This window comes from Melanostigma gelatinosum (assembly GCF_949748355.1).
Source record: "Melanostigma gelatinosum genome assembly, chromosome: 2".
Classification (NCBI taxonomy): Eukaryota; Metazoa; Chordata; class Actinopteri; order Perciformes; family Zoarcidae; genus Melanostigma; species Melanostigma gelatinosum.
Genome location: NC_136635.1, coordinates 5,903,354 through 5,920,243, shown reverse-complemented (window position 1 = coordinate 5,920,243; position 16,890 = coordinate 5,903,354). Strand labels below are relative to the sequence as shown.

The following is a 16,890-nucleotide window of genomic DNA, read 5'->3' as shown; positions in this document are numbered from 1 at the left end:
GAAGAAACTAATGTTTTATCGTCAAATAATTAAAAAAGAAAAGTTTCTTCGCAGGTGTGATTACATTTTGACTCTTATTTTGAAGGCAAATCGTTTCCGGCAATGTATTATCTTTCGGTGTCCGACTTGATGGAGCTGACCAACTACAATGTGCTATCAACCGGACGGATGGAGGTGGAAGTGGGGAGGGAGCAAAGAAAGAGCCCGAGGCGGACGTCAGCCAACATCCCCCCCCCCCCCCCACCGCCCCACACACACCCACACACAATCTCAATACCACAGGAACTAGGCTACTGATAAGACATGAGATTTTAAACCACCATTATGTGTGATAAACTAATTGTAAACGCACTGTATATTAATCAATATGAGAATGTTGTTACTGTAAGTTCCGTTCAGTTTATGTTTGCAACGGCATATTTCCTATGCCTGTTGTGCTCTTTGCACAAATGTCGCTTTGAAATCCTTATTAGAAATAATGTAGCCCTGCTTTCTTTAGAATTAATAATAATAATAGGTGCAGTCAGCATGTGCCCAGGTGAGAAGGAAGCACCTGACATCGCTGCAGGGGGGTTAACAGGAGAGCAGAGAATGATCCCAGTTCCTCAGGCAGTCCCTGTCCTTTGCGCCCTCTCTGAGACCGTGGAGAGACATGTCTACACAATGAGATCCCTATCAGGGGATCCGACCCAAGGCAAAAAGGAAGTAGCTATTTGTCACATGGGCATGTTAAGGGCTTCTAGAAGTACAAATCATATCCACATCAGCTTATTGTTATTCAGTAAGGAGTCACACAAAAACAAGATTAAAGAAGGCGAGCGAGAGGGTGATACATGATGGGTCCATGCGGTCTGAAGCCATCGGAATACCAGGAGATACGTTTTGAAGTCATTCTTTTAGTACAGTTCACTATGCACTGTTGCTTAGCAGGGAGGTCTGTCTGAAAGGGTTCACTTATCTTTGTGGCCTGGCGTCAATACACAGTCTCTCTAACACACACAGAGGTCTTTGCTAAGCCCCCCTTAAGCTCTTCTCAATATTTGAGCCTCAGTCCATGTGGTGGATTACAGTGTTTCTCAGCGAGTGTTTTAAAAGTTTGTACAAATGAAAACAAAAAACTGACATTTCTCAAGCCATTCCACTTGGGATGGAGGAAAAAAGCATCAGAACAAGCAAACATTTTGCCAAAAGTGCTCCTTGGAAATCCCCATTGTATGATGCATGGCCTTTTTGCTGACGATACAAACAAAAGCTACATTAACTGACAAATAAAGAGTGTGTTTTAATCACCCAGGCTCTTCCAGTTAGTCACGAGGATCAGCACCTGCAATGCGTGTGAGTCATATCACTTCACTGGTCTCTTTGTATCCAGGTGAGCAGTGTATGATGCGTTTGTCTCAGGTAGGATCAAACCCCCAGAGGCTAACATCAGTCAGCCCTCACATACCACGGATCTCAACTGTCTTGGCATCAACCATGCAAACATGGGGAAATCCCCATCCTGATAGACTTTTGTAGCGTTTGTATTGCGTTATTTTCCTTAGTAAGCAAACACTGATATTTGTCTCCCAATAACCAGTAGTGTTCCAATAAGTATCACCGTTGTATTTATTGCATGGATTACCTTTCAGTATTATGTTAGAGATATGCTGCAATATGCTTCAGTAAGCTATATTTTCCTAAAACTGTTGTAATTTAATTCAGTAATGCAATACATGAATAAACATGCCTTTATTTACTCTACACTTGTGTTACAGATAAATGCAACAGCGCTAGTCCACCATGGCTTTTGCATTTGGCCACAAATTCCCATCCACATCACACCTTACGCCCTCCTTACGTCCTCTCTTGTCCTGTCTTGTTCCCCCTTTTCTCACCCAGGGCACTGTGAGGGAAGTCTTCCACAGATGTCACACAAGAATGAAAAAAAGGCACTCTCATGTTGTATGGTCCAATTTAAAGTTGTAATGTCTTGGAAGTCAGCAAATCACAGTCTATTTTACAATCATTTTGTGTTATGTCGTTGTGATTTTGTGTTATTAAAACACTAAATGGACCATAAATACATTACCCACAGCTTTGGTGGATGAGTTTGAGTGAGAAAACCATTCATGAAATTTGAAAGATGTGGTAAATTAAAAAGTTATTCACTGTCATGTCGACTGCGTAAAAATGTTTGAAAAAGTAAACTTAGAAGGCTAATGAGAAATGTGTGTAACCAGTTGCAATGTGCTCTTTTATGTTCCCTTTTGTTTTGTTCTATTCTTTTCTGATCAAGAGTCTAGTCTGTTTTGTCGGCACTATGCTGCACTGGCCACCTGGTAGAAAGGCCACCTGCATGCCCTGCTCTGCTAATGGGTAAAGCATAATATGTACACACACACACACACACACACACACACACACACACACACACACACACATACACACACAGCCATGGAAAGCATGCACACCCCAATAAACACACTATGTCTCAAGAATTAAACAGGTGGCCTCAGGTTCCTATGATTACAATACCAGCTCCTAACACCAAACACCATCTCTTCCTCCTCAAGTGAAATGCTCCTGACAGCTATGAAGCTCCAAAGTGTTCAATATTCAATAAATCATTAAAAATTATGAAATAAATAATCATATGAATACATTGTGGAAAATACGTAAGCGCAACAAATGATCTGTGAAATAATTATCTCCTTATTTGACGATAGCGTCACTTTTTATTTCATCATATCACTTTTCATGATCTTTTAGCCAATCCGCCCGCTCCTCAGCTAGCAAGCTCAGCAACTGCTAACATAATTAACCAGTTAGCACGTGTTAGCCGGAGCAACGACAATGTCAAAGTCATTTTGACTCAATAAACTAGCTGCTGTTGTAATTAAACACAGTACACACACAGAGACATGGAAACTGACATCTTTTATAAACCACACATGGCTGATTTAGAATAGCTTTAGCATAGTTGTTGCGCTCGCTAACAGGAGCTAACTGGTTACATTTGGTAGCAGTTCCTTCCTAGCCTTCAGGAAAAGAGGCAGATGGCACTGATTGGCTGAAAGGTGGGACAGCGGTGACAACACTGTCATGAGAAGTGACGTTGTGAGAAATAATGCATCATTATTAAAAGTGGTGTTATGAAAATGAGACTTGACATGTGGTGTGTTATCGGGGGAAATGGCTGAATGAAACAAACTTTTGAAAGAGTGCATTGGGAAATGTAAACGTCTACAATGAAATAATGAATAAATCAATGACAATGAATTGTGAAATATTTGATAGTAATGAATTGAGTATTGATGATGGATGATCAGTAATTGTTCATTCATTGATATATCCTTTACACAATATAATCATATAACTATTCTTTTTTGATTTCGTTAATTTTGAATATATCATTTTGGGATTCCACAAGTGAGTTTCTATTCTAAATGGTGTAAATAAAAGGTTAATGCATGTTTTTGGGTTTTTCATAGGCTCCATTGAATGTCACATACAAGAGAAAGTATGGGAATGTGAGCATGACTGGCCATGCAGATGCAGGTTTTCATTTGAAATGCTAACTTCTCGATCACGCTATCAGGAAAGACTATTTAAATATTTGTTCCAGTTAAACATGTTTTCACAACATATACAAATTGGAGGATTTAATGCTTGGTTCCAACTCTCAACGCCTCGTTTCGCTTCTTTCTTGATGTGCTACTCCCGTCTGCTGGTGGGAGTAGGGATATACAACCACAAACTAAGAAGTGCAGCATATAACCAATCAACTGCTATGTTCACAATAAACCAGCTTCTAAAAAGTTAATGCTTAATGTGTATACAAAGAGTAAGTGCAGTGTTTAATGTCCATATTCATTGGTGACAGTGTTAACATACGCAAGGAAATGTTCTCAATTGTGAAAGATATCTGTTTGTATTGTCATATGAGCAGGCTTGATAGAGTTAATGTAGGTACTGTGTGATGGACAAAGAGAACAGACAATAAGAGGCGCTGAAATCGACATATAAAGTGTCAATAAAGTTGTATTTTTGGAAAGAGATCCACTGAGCAGAACTGATGCCCCACTGTGTTTAATTCCTCTGCAATTATATTCGGGTTAGTACTGGGTATACATGCCAGAACCACTGAGCAATATACATAACAGACAGAAGCAAGCGATACAGTAGATGTTTTTAGCTTTCTGACTGCTGCTGCTTCCTCTTTTTATTTCAATATGTCATTTACATGTTTTGTTTTTTCGACACTTCCCATGAAGCTCAATGACTTCAGCAGGTTTCCTCACTTGCTTTTGTGCTGTTGTCACATCAGCTGTACTCTGCGTCTTCAGACAAAATTATTTGTACACTCAGCAACATAAAAAAGGTAGGCTATGTTTAGATTTTCTCAGCGATCATTGATGCTAATATTAGGCCTAAGTAATATCTTTCGGTTACTTAACTAACTGTATTGAAATTAATGTAAACATTCTTGTTGTAGTAACAGTTAAGACCAATGAATATGGTGGAAGATTGTGTTTTCCTCTGTGTCTGTGTGTCAGGCTTAAAATTTAATTTAAATTTAAGCCTTAAATACATGACATGATGTTCATTTTCTGACCATACATATATGACATATGTCTGTTTTTTTTCTCTAAATGAATAACAGGATGGAGTGGTGGCTCCTCTGTTGGCTGGTTCTGTTCACATCGGGTCACAAACGCGATTCAGGTAGCAGTGCCGAAGACGATTCAGGTCGCAGTGCCGAATATGATTCAGGTCGCAGTGCCGAAGGCGATTCAGGTAGCAGTGCCGAAGACGATTCAGGTCGCAGTGCCGAAGGCCATTCAGGTCGCAGTGCCGAAGACGATTCAGGTCGCAGTGCCGAACGCGATTCAGGTCGCAGTGCCGAAGACGATTCAGGTCGCAGTGCCGAACGAGATTCAGGTCGCAGTGCCGAAGACGATTCAGGTCGCAGTGCCGAACGAGATTCAGGTCGCAGTGCCGAAGACGATTCAGGTCGCAGTGCCGAAGACGATTCAGGTCGCAGTGCCGAAGACGATTCAGGTCGCAGTGCCGAAGACGATTCAGGTCGCAGTGCCGAACGAGATTCAGGTCGCAGTGCCGAAGACGATTCAGGTCGCAGTGCCGAAGACGATTCAGGTCGCAGTGCCGAAGACGATTCAGGTCGCAGTGCCGAACGAGATTCAGGTCGCAGTGCCGAAGACGATTCAGGTCGCAGTGCCGAAGACGATTCAGGTCGCAGTGCCGAACGAGATTCAGGTCGCAGTGCCGAAGACGATTCAGGTCGCAGTGCCGAACGAGATTCAGGTCGCAGTGCCGAAGACGATTCAGGTCGCAGTGCCGAAGGCGATTCAGGTCGCAGTGCCGAACGAGATTCAGGTCGCAGTGCCGAAGACGATTCAGGTCGCAGTGCCGAAGGCGATACAGGTCGCAGTGCCGAACGAGATTCAGATCATTGTGCTACACGAGTTAAAATACGAGGTGAGATACTACAATATATGTTTTTTATTAAATATAGTATGTCTTGAAAATCAATAAATTATTTGTTTACTCTACAGGTGTTAAGAACTCCAAAAATTGTATACAAGATACAAACAACATTCTGAAAAATGGAAACCACAGGGGCGCTATCAAGTAAACATTTTAATTGTGTCGAAAATAATGCATGTTATATCTGTTGGGTCTTGTTTGTGTGAGCATCTGTGTTTGTTTCAGTATTTCACCAGATTTGTACATGGGTGGAAGAAACAGGGCAATATGAAGAATTTGCAAAGGGTTTGGGTTAAGACATGCAGTGGTTCAGAATTAACTGGAAAATGCATTTCCTGCTGAAAATGCGTTGGAATGCTGAAAGCTGAAATGAATCTCAAAAGCTTAATAATTCAAAAAGTTGAAAGATTACAAATATGAAGTCATATCACCCCTCTCCTGAAAGAGCTGCACATTTTGATATTTGAACGGTTTCTGTAGCTTAAAAGAATTCCAGCGGTAGTGATATTTGTTGTAGTAGTAGTAGAAGTTGTAGTAGAAGTATTATTAGCAGTATAAGTATTAGTAGCATTTGAATCCTAACTGAAATGCTTGTGATGAGCCTGTCATTTAATAACCGGTTTGTGTTTATCTAACATTATGATTCTATCTCCTCTCCCCTTCTCCCCCACACCCCACACCCCATTTCAAAATAAAAGCCCCAGAGAGTGAATTCTAACTGAACTGCTTGTGATGAAGCCTGTTGTTTAATAACCTCTGTTTATGTGTGTCAAACATTATGATTATGTCTCCTCTCCCCCCACCCAGCCCCACCCTTTCAAAATAAAAGCCCCATGGATTAACTGTATATAAACATTCAGCTCAAAATTAGGTTTTTTTGTTGAAATAATGAATGCTCTTACTAATACTGCGACAACTACTACTGCTGCTAATATTTCTAGTATTACTACTACGACTGCTGCTACTACTTCTACTCCAACTTTTGCTGTTGCTACTATTACTAGTGCTATTACTGCTACCATCAATATTATTACTACCACTACTGCTATTACTACCACTACTACTATTACTTATACTACAACTGCTACTACTGCTATTCATGCTACTACCAGTACTAATACTACTACAGCTATTAGTACGACTGCTACTAGTACTACTACTACTGCTACTTCAAATACTGCCATTACTTTTACTGCTACTACTACTACTACCACTGTTATATTAAATAATACGACCACGACTACAGCTATTACTACTACGACTGATAATAGGCTACTACTTCTTCTAAATACTAATACTTATTCTAAATACGAATACTTCTACTACTAATGATACTTCTACTACAACTACGACTTCTACTACTACTATTACAAATATCACTACTGCTACTACTACTACTTATTCTAATGCTACTAATACTTCTACTACTAATAATACTTCTACTTCAACTACAACTTCTACTACTATTACTACAAATATCACTACTTCTGAAATTAGTTTAAGCTACAGAAATTGTTCAAATATCAAAATGTTCAGCTCTTTCAGGAGAGGGGTGCTTTGACTTTTCATATTTGCAATCTTTTTGAAACTTTTTGAATTAAGCTTTTTGCAATTTTCTTTTGAATGGGATCTCTATGGAGAAAATCTTCAAATCCTGTTGTACTTCAACTTTCAAAGCCTTCTTCTTCCTCATACTTTCAGCTACAGACACCACAGTGAGACATTTCAACGAGAAGGTTTTTCAGCAGTGCAGTTTAAATGCTTTCGGGCTTCAACATTTTTCAGACAGATAGTCTCCCATTTCTTAATTTTCAGCAATTTTTTCACAATTAATTTCAGCTTTCAGCATTCCAATGCATTTTCAGCAGGAAATGCTTTTTCTAGTTCATCAAAATATTCTCCATAGAGATCCCATTGAAAATAAAAAGCTTAATAATTCAAAAAGTTTAAAGGTTAGACATATGAAAAGTCATAGCACCCCTCTGGTGAAAGAGCTGAACATTTTAATAGTTGAACGGTTTCTGTAGCTTAAAATATGAAGGAGAAGAAGAGGTGGGACGGAAGAAATAGAAGTTGAATAAAGATTCGAAGAACAATCGTTGGAATGCTGAACAGCATTCCAACAATTATTTGGTTTAAGGAAAAGAGTTATAAATGAGAATGATGTACATGTTTGTAATTTGCTGTCCTTTTCCACAAGAGCCATAAAGAACCTAGAAGAGGTTCTAAAGGAAACAGAGGTGAATGGTACTACAGCCTTCACCCAGAGCCGTTATTTGGTCCTCCTGCACAAACCCGATGGCCCCTTCAAAGGCCTTGAAATACTTGCTAGTGACACAGAGGTAAGGATGCAAGTAGCATGCCCTAGTGATGGCAATATCCAGACTGAAATATCTCCCTCAGTAAACATTGTAAACATGAGTTTATGGTCTCAATCGCTAGTTTAAAGTCTTCGTCAATACAGCATGATGTTCATTTTGTAAATTATGGTCCATTTAGAGTCAAACAGACCATAAAGCAGGGGATGCTTGAGGGCGGGGCTACAGTGTTATTGACAGGTCGCTACCACAGCGTTTTATTTGTAACCTTTTTGGTTGCTCAAAATATCTTGTTCAGCATTCTGTGATACTTAACTCCCCCCTCTCATGTGACTTCTGGTTGCAAAAAAACAAGATGGTGGCGGCCAAAATGCAAAACTGGAGGCTTTAAAATGGCAGTGCACAAACTAATATGCTACGTTACGGTGTTTCCATCCACTTCTTATACACAGGGCAGGACAACTTACAAGCAATCTTCCTCAATTCTTATTTTTTACGGTGTTGAGTATGTCAATGTGTTCTCATTGACAATCACTAGTTGTTATTAATCAATGACTAATTATTACAAGGATCCATTTAAAACGTTTGAAATCGGTAGTGAGTTACCCGTCCAGGAGAAAGACATTATGTTCTGCGGTGTGCTTTTTTTCATGATATTTACAAGACCCCTCAAATGCTCTCCTCTGCGTTGACCCCTCCACAGGAAGGCCATGGGTCAGTGTCAGCCTCACAAACCCAGATTGGTAGTGAGCATGTATACTGTGTTGAGCCAGCATTGTTTGAAAATGTAAAGTCTGTCCCTGCTGGTGCGATAAGGTACCAAAGTAGATGTGGGAGTTACATTGAGTTACAAGTATTAACATGGAGGGTTTCCCTGTTTTTGTTTCTGTGCCTCTGATATAGGCAATGGCAGACAGGGCTGTCAACAACAGCAAAGTGAGGGTCCGACTGCCGAAAGAGTTGGATGCCGGATCAAACACCATTGTGTTCTGCATGTTTACCTGGTCTGAAGCAAACGAGGTCAGAGACGAGACTTTTTTTAAAGGAAACTTTAAAGGAGACAATCTGAGGATATAATCATTTTGTATTGTGTTTACATTGTACATTTAAGTTAAAGGACCACTCCTGATTCTGCATGTTTCAGCCCAATTAAGATTATTGCTTTAATGAACAAAGCTCAGTGTAGGGCAACACTTATTAAGTGAAAACCAAGGGACCCAAATGATCCATAAGTCTTTGCACAGCTACTCCCTTGGTTCAACTTTGACCTGCAGTTCATGCCATACTTGTGAGTGCCTGCAGTTCTGGAGTACAGTGGAAACTTAAAGTGAACATTTCATGCATGTCCATCATTGTTATCATGCTCATATTAAGAAATAGTTGATTATTGGGTTTTATTGGGATTTATTAAGAAGCAGCCCGAGCTCTTGTTTAAGTTAGATAACACACGTACTCAAGCTATTGAGTAAAATTATATTTTCGTAACAAATTGCAATAATGGCTACAAGTATTCTAATACTAGACTCAGGTTGTGAAGACATATCTTTTTGCATTCGAGGCAGCCATTGCTACTCCGTTAAAAAACAATTTACAGAGACTGCAGGTAATCACCTTGTTGTCCTGACATTTTTGGAAAAAATAAATTCCTATAGCACCTTTATGAATACGTTTTGTTGCCATTACGAGCAGGCTGAGTGATTCAGGAAGTGGAGTGGGTGTGCCTCATAGAGGGGTGAACACGGTTTGGGATCAGTTGATAAAAAGAGGAACACTTGCTACAACGTTGCAAAACTTCCTTCATGGCCGCCATGTGTTCAATGTTGAGACCCCCAGCAACTCATTTTAACTGCAGGAGGACAAACTGTGTCAAGTTAAGTGAGATGAATACGGCACAGGTTCGTTCTGATAAGATGACCAGCATTGCTGTATTTTAATTTTAAAAATTCAAATCGTAATAAGCTATTAAAGCTACTACAACAACTCTACATTACATTTCTGGGAACATTTGCTGTTCGATGTTCAGCCTGGTTTTAATTGTTGCTTCTTTGGGCCAAATGTAGATAATATGGCATTAAGAGAGGGCACCTAGAGCTGCTTTTAAATATAACTGGAAAACATGTTGTAGTGATGAACTTGTAAGAAATTTGAGTAAAAAACTGTAGTTAGTAGATATAATAAAAGTGTTTAATAATTCATAATTAATAATTCATAGTTAGTCATAATCATAAGGGTTTTGAGAATGCATAATTAAGATAAGCATAAGCATAAACATAAACATGCAGAAGCATGAAGCTTCTGCCAAGTTGCAGAATACACTTCTGGAAGGTAGCCAATAGCAATTGAGATAGACGGAAGGGGAGGTGTGTCAAACAGGGGTGGGAGGTTTAATTGAAGTCTTTTTCTCTCTCACCTGGATGCTCGCAGAGAACAGACGTGTTTTTTATATCTGAGGAGCTGAGTAGAGTTTTTTGCAAATGGGGTTTTATTGTTTTAATATGTCATAGGAGTACATACTCCAATGTATAACTGTAATCGTGCTTACATCAGTGGAATTAAATTCCTTATAATTGTAAACCAGTTTTGGTAGTTATTATTGTAGCGTGTGACGACGGCACAAGGCAGCCGGACACATGTGCTCCGGCCTTCTCTCTTGTTGTGAGGTAAAATTCTTCCATAACAAACTACAGGTGTGGCTTTCAAAAAGGTCTGATAAACACACTGGCAGAAATCCTAAGCAAAAAGAGGAAGAGATGTGCGTTCCTGACAAAATACAGTAACCTCAAATGCAATCTGACAGCAAATCACACGAAGGTAATGAACAACCGTCGCTTTTTTTTCTGAAGTAGAAGTAGCTCTTCACTATTTCCCTCTGCAGTAAACCATAATTGGTTTTAGGAAGCTTTGAGGAAGCAAAGTTCTGTACACCGATACTGATAGATTGATAATACCAAGCAGCAAGAGGATTCAGGAGAGTAATCACATTTTAATTGTCTTGTATAAACTAACTGAGTGACTGTATGTTGACCATGTAGACCGCATTGGGAGGTGTATTATATGAGAACAGACTGGTTGGCCTGAGTGTGCAGGACAAGGATGTTTCAGGACTGCAGGAGCGTGTCAACATCACAGTGAATGTTCATGTAAATGTAACTACAACTTCCTTCAATTTGTATCTTCAGCCCAACAAAAGTAAAACATTTGAACATACGGACAACGTAAACCCAAATGTAAAGCTAGTATATTGTTGTGTCACAGGATACCGAAAAGCCCAGCTGTGTGTTCTTGAACTTTTCAACAGAGAGTGAGTACAAATAAAGTTTTTTATGAATAAACAGAGTTTTTTTGTTATGATGTTCATGAGTTGGATTCATTGCAGCTGGTTAGGTGAGTTGATGTTATCCAAATGTGTCTGGATTATTTGCATAATGGGTCTGTCGGTGTGTTGTTGTTTTATCATCAGGATTTAGCGACGCTGGCTGCAACACGGAGTGGAAGCGGGGTCAGAGCTTCGTCACCTGCTCCTGCAATCACCTCACATACTTCGGCGTGCTCGTGGTAGGCTGGACCTTCTTCACCTTACAAGGAACAATTGCACAGAGACAACCAAGTTAATTGAGACTGCATATTCACAGCACAACAGCGAACAACTTGGCCATGAATCCATGACATCTTTTAAAAGCATGCATAGCTGTGAGAAGCACTACATACAGTGGAAATCAAATCAATTATTATCAGCAAAGTGTCCTGATATATTGACGTATCTCATGCAGATACTTGTGCATATTCTTTATGCACAAGTTTTTATTTACAATTCTATTCGTTCGAATTAGATAATAGATATTTTATTGTCATTGATACATCAACACAATGATGAAATAACACATGGTGCTGTTAATAAAGCTGAGAGTAATTTCCTTTGTAACAATGTAACTTCATTGATAAACTTATCATACTGTATGAAAATCCTAATCTTCTCTATCAAATAGAGGTAATGAAGTAAAAAGAGAAAATGTCCCGTGCCTTCCCTCCTCAGGTGTCTTCTCCTAACCTCACACCTGAACACCAGGAGATTCTGACATACATCACTCTGATTGGCTGCAGTCTGTCTCTTTTTGCCCTGGTCATCACCGTTCTGCTCTTCATCACAAATAGGTCATTTATTCTCTTCAGATTTACCTTCAATCTATCCTCTCACAGCAGCGTCCTGTTCTGTCCTTGCTCCCTTCACTTGCTCTCTTCTTCTACCCTTGTTTGACTTTTTCTTGCTGTACTGCCTTAACGCCTCTCTCCATGTGTTGCCTGATTTGTTTCCTCTCTTCTTTCTATTCGTTTAAAATGCAACGTGCTTTCCCTTTGCTATCATCACATTCAGTCTCACCTTAAGTGAAATCTGCACATGATTTAACACTCACAATGGATCGATTCTCCTCTGTCTGACAGAAAGATCAGAGCAGATGTCTCCATGAAGGTCCACATCAACCTGGCCATTGCCCTGATTTTCCTCAACCTGCACCTCCTCCCCAGCCAGTGGGTGGCAACGCTGTCCTCCACTGGGCTTTGCCTCTACATGGCTCTCTCTCTTCACTACTTCCTGCTGGCCACTTTCAGCTGGATGGCCCTGGAGGGGTTCCACCTGTACCTTCTCCTCGTCAGAGTCTTCAACATCTACATCAGGAGATACCTGCTCAAACTCAGCGTGCTGGGATGGGGTGAGTGGAGTCACCAAGGCCAGTCAACAAATGCAGCAGTGGTGGAAGAAGTACTCACATCTTGTGCTTAAGTAGAAGTAACAATACCACAGTGCAGAAATACTTGGTTACAATTAAAAGTCCTGCATTTTGCTTAAATAAAAGTAAATTTACTATTAAAAGTAATAGCATCAAAATGGACTTAAAGTACAAAAGGTAAGAGTACTTATTATGCTGGGCAAGTTAACGCGTTCATTTTTTTAAATTAAATTTTTAAATTAAATTTTATTTATTTATTTTTTTAAACTGAAAGACAAGAGACATACATATACATAACAACAAGAGGATGACAAGAACAGTGGGATAAACACCAGCAAACATCCTACAGTCAGACTGTCTCATGTTTATCGTTTTGTATTCGAGATATGATGTCCCTTCAGGGTTGCCGTAGAGAAAAGGCGACGTCCGCTGCTCTCCCTGGAGACTACTGGACATCGCTGCGGTAAAGTCAGCAGACACTCCGATCTCCGTGGTCCACTCAGCAGACACTTACATGTTAGTGCACCTGTATGCTGACATTCACCGTAAACGCATTTAAACGGCACAGATCGGGAGCAGGTGAAGGACTTTGAAAGTTAGCGGAAACATTAACGTGAGACAACATCCGGTTTCTTCAGACGAACATCCGGTTTTCAGAATAAGATGCCAACAAAGTATGAATTATATTCACATTAAGTATGAAACATGCTGCCTGCATCTCGTGAACCAAATGTTATTGCCCTTTTGTTCATATAGCAGTACTTTTAAAATAAAAGTGCGCAATACACTACTTTATAATTCATTATTGAACTTTGCCATAACAATGCGATTAATCGCGATTAATCACAAAAAATCCATGCGATTAATCGCGATTAATTGTTTAATCTTTGCCCAGCACTAATATATATATATATATATATATATATATATATATATATATATATATATATATATATATATATGGCTTAGCTGCCATCTTTATCCATAGTAATACATCAAAATGTATTTGATGATTATGTTTTGTATCAAGAATATTAATCTGCAAACTACCTAAAGTTATCAAATAAATATAAAAGTGGAGTAAAACATAAAATACTTGCCTCTCAAATGGAATAGAAGTATAGAGTAGCATGTAATGCAAACACTCAAGTAAAGTACAAGTACTTCAAGATTGTACTAAAGTACAGTACTTATTGAGTATACTCGGTTACTTTCCATCCCTGCCCCTTCAGTGAAGGCCTCGTTGCCTGGATTCATCCTTGTGTTTCAGGGGTCCCTGCAGTCATCGTGTCCGTGGTGGTCGCCATCGACAGAGGCTTCTATGGACGCGTCTCTCTGGACTCGTCGAACTCCAACAGCACCGAAGTGTAAGGGAGAAGCAGGAAATACATTTGCAAGCATGTACAATCTAGACTAATAATTAACAGACATTGATTCTGTGTTTTGCATGTGCGTCGGCCATTCTGTGTATTTCTGTGTATTTGGGAAATGGTACACAAACCGCATAGACAACTGATGTTATAAATGAAAGGAAGGAACAGCTGTGCTGATATACTCTGAGTGACGAACAGAAAATTATCTATTGGCTAAAGTACATATTTACTGACATATTGTTGAATCTTTAGTCACCTGAATTGACGTATTTATTACAGAACTCCTGTTGGATTTCTTTAGCGTACGAGATGAAATGCTGGCCCATGCCCTCTCTCTCTAGATGCTATATAGTCAACACCACGGTGAAGACGGTGACTACAGTGGGAGCGTTTGGCCTGGTGTTCATCTTCAACATGATCATATTGGTGGTGACAGTCAGACACATCGTGGGATTCCACCAGAGCAGAGAGGTTCGAGTCAATCTGCACTCTTTGCATTCTGCTATTCTTGTCTTTAAAAAAAAAAAAGGATGTTCAGAGTCTGGTGATGCTCCTTACATTTCAGCTGTCAAAATACACCATGAAGCCAAAACCAACAACGACGTGATCCTGCTAGCAAATATTGTCTGTGCATTCACTTATTAAGAGCCACAGAGCTCCATTGTTATCCAACGGGTTGGAAAGTATCCACAGGCAGACTTACACGTTGTTTGTTTTGGTCTTCTCATGGGATTTGTAGACAACAAGGAAAATGTAGAACATCATCGGTCTTATTCTTTATCTTTTAGTCATACATTTGATTAAAAATCATTCTAGTCCCCGCCGTCTCCACCCAGCCGTATAAGTGAACGACTGCGTCTCGTAGGAAGCACTCAAATGGTGATGGTGAAATGGTGAAAATACGACTCCCGAGAGCAAAGCTTTTTAAATAAACTGAAGAAGATCAAATCTGCCTCCATTCAGGAGGAGCTTTCTACACTCATGTGTTGTTGTCACAATACCAGACAACAACATACATGTCACAGTCTCCACCTGAATAGTTTCTAAACGTCTATGACCTGCTAATGTGTCCATTTTTACACAATATTTCTGCGTGTCAGTATGGGCAGAGCGACGGTAACAGAGCCAAGCGAGGCGCCTGTACCCTGCTGGGAGTCACCACTCTGCTTGGCATCACCTGGGGCCTGGTCTTCTTCTCCTTTGGCTACCTAACCACTCCGGGCCTCTACCTCTTCTGCATCCTGAACCCGCTGCAAGGTCTGCACAGCCTGCCTCCTTTTGTTCAGCTGTATGCTATATGGTGATGCTATACTGTAAAAATGAGAGAAAGGCTTATTGGCTGCATATTTCAGTGACACTTGTTGTTTATGCGGAGTTGATCCTCTGGGTTCAGCACAACAACAGTATAGAAAGCTGAACATTGCTTTATAGTCTTTATGATACATATATTTTTCCACTTGATGAACTTAAATCATGAACTTGATGAAACAAAAAAGTGTACGTCAAAAACATTCCATACAGTATAAATATTATTTTCCACTCTCACTGATTCAAATCGTTTTGCCAACTTCAGTCCTGATCATAGTGACATTAGATGAATCCTTTTTTAGAATTGTAACCCTTTAAAGGCCAGTTTGTGTGTATAATGGAGCTGTTGTTATGAAAAACAACAATTCAATTATTTTCTCGAGATTAAATGCTGTGGGGATTTTTTTTTCACATTGATTGCGATGCATTTGTCAGATTAAACAATAAATTGATTGGTTATCTATAACTTCTATATCTTAGTTGGCAAAAATGTCAAATATCCCCCTCTTAAAACTGCCATAAAAACACTATGTTAATATTATTTTCCACTTTCACTGAGTTAAATATTTTAACCAACATCAGTCCTGATCATGACTACAACATATGGATTCATTGAATTAACACTTTAAACGCCAGTTTGTTTACACAATTGCACTGTTTTTCTAAATGCAAGGTTTTTTTTCCACAGTCTGGGATATGTCTATGATGAACCAAAAAATGTATTTTGATGGACAGGAAATAGGAAACCAGGAGAATAGCATACACCCCACAGGGCGAAGGGTTTCAATGCCGACATCTCTGTCTGACTGTCTGGCATTAACACAAGTGATGAATTACATTTTTATTTTTTTTAAAGCCACGAATTTCCCCAGAGAGGCACAAGGGTTAAAAGAAGGAGCTGTAATGGTTTGTTTATGCCAGACCATCCAGGACAACTTGTCAATGTGTAATGGAAACACAAATTTGTTCAGCGCATGCATCGTCCCAATAAATGGTCAAAGTCTCTGCATTTTCAACATAACAGGGATTTTTATTCCTCTTACAATCAGCAGTATTTGCATGCTCCTGTAGTCTCCAACACGTCTCTTGTCACTCCTTTGACTCAGGTTTCTTCATCTTCCTGTGGTTTGTGATGTCTTTGAGAAAGACCGGAAAACCAACGACGAGCACGACGAGTGTAACCACCAACAGCTGAGCCTCAACTCATCACACCCAGACCTTTCTTCTCTTTGTGTGTTTCTGTGTGTTTGTACATGCGTGCGTGCATGTGTGTGTGTGTGTGTGTGTGTGTGTGTTGGGGAAATGTATGCAGAAATACTGTAAAGTTTGCCGTTATCATTTCTGCTTTAGATCATGATGTTTTAATGTTTAATGTAAAGAGAAGCAAGCGTGCTAGTTAGAGCTAACTCGTGCAGGTGACTGTAACAATACATGTTCAATATTTTTAGCAACTGAGTGATATTTTATACTATTGTCATACACTGGTGTTCTCATACAAACATCGTGGTGAAGGGTTTATTAATATAAACCAGTAGATGTATTATGCAGATGCTAGTCATGACCATAGGTTAGTCCATAGGGTTAGTACAGATGTTTTTGTAAGTGGGGTTGTATGAGATACTTTTCCAACCTACAGTACATGGCGGCTGTCAACAGACAGGAGCACCAGCTCGG

The 16,890-nt window shown here is 39.7% G+C and overlaps 1 protein-coding gene across 1 annotated transcript; it reads left to right on the top strand.

Moving 5' to 3' along the window:
• Positions 1 to 4,646: 4,646 nt before the first annotated feature.
• On the top strand, positions 4,647 to 16,518 carry LOC306789933 (adhesion G-protein coupled receptor G5; the record flags this gene model as incomplete). The annotated part of the gene is made up of 12 exons (XM_079286027.1): positions 4,647 to 5,481; positions 7,693 to 7,832; positions 8,712 to 8,828; positions 10,841 to 10,954; positions 11,064 to 11,109; positions 11,269 to 11,363; positions 11,842 to 11,960; positions 12,249 to 12,517; positions 13,806 to 13,902; positions 14,250 to 14,379; positions 15,009 to 15,165; positions 16,323 to 16,518. 12 exons carry the CDS (start codon positions 4,647 to 4,649, stop codon positions 16,409 to 16,411), a joined length of 2,208 nt encoding a protein of 735 aa, XP_079142153.1. The 3' UTR covers positions 16,412 to 16,518.
• Positions 16,519 to 16,890: the final 372 nt, after the last annotated feature.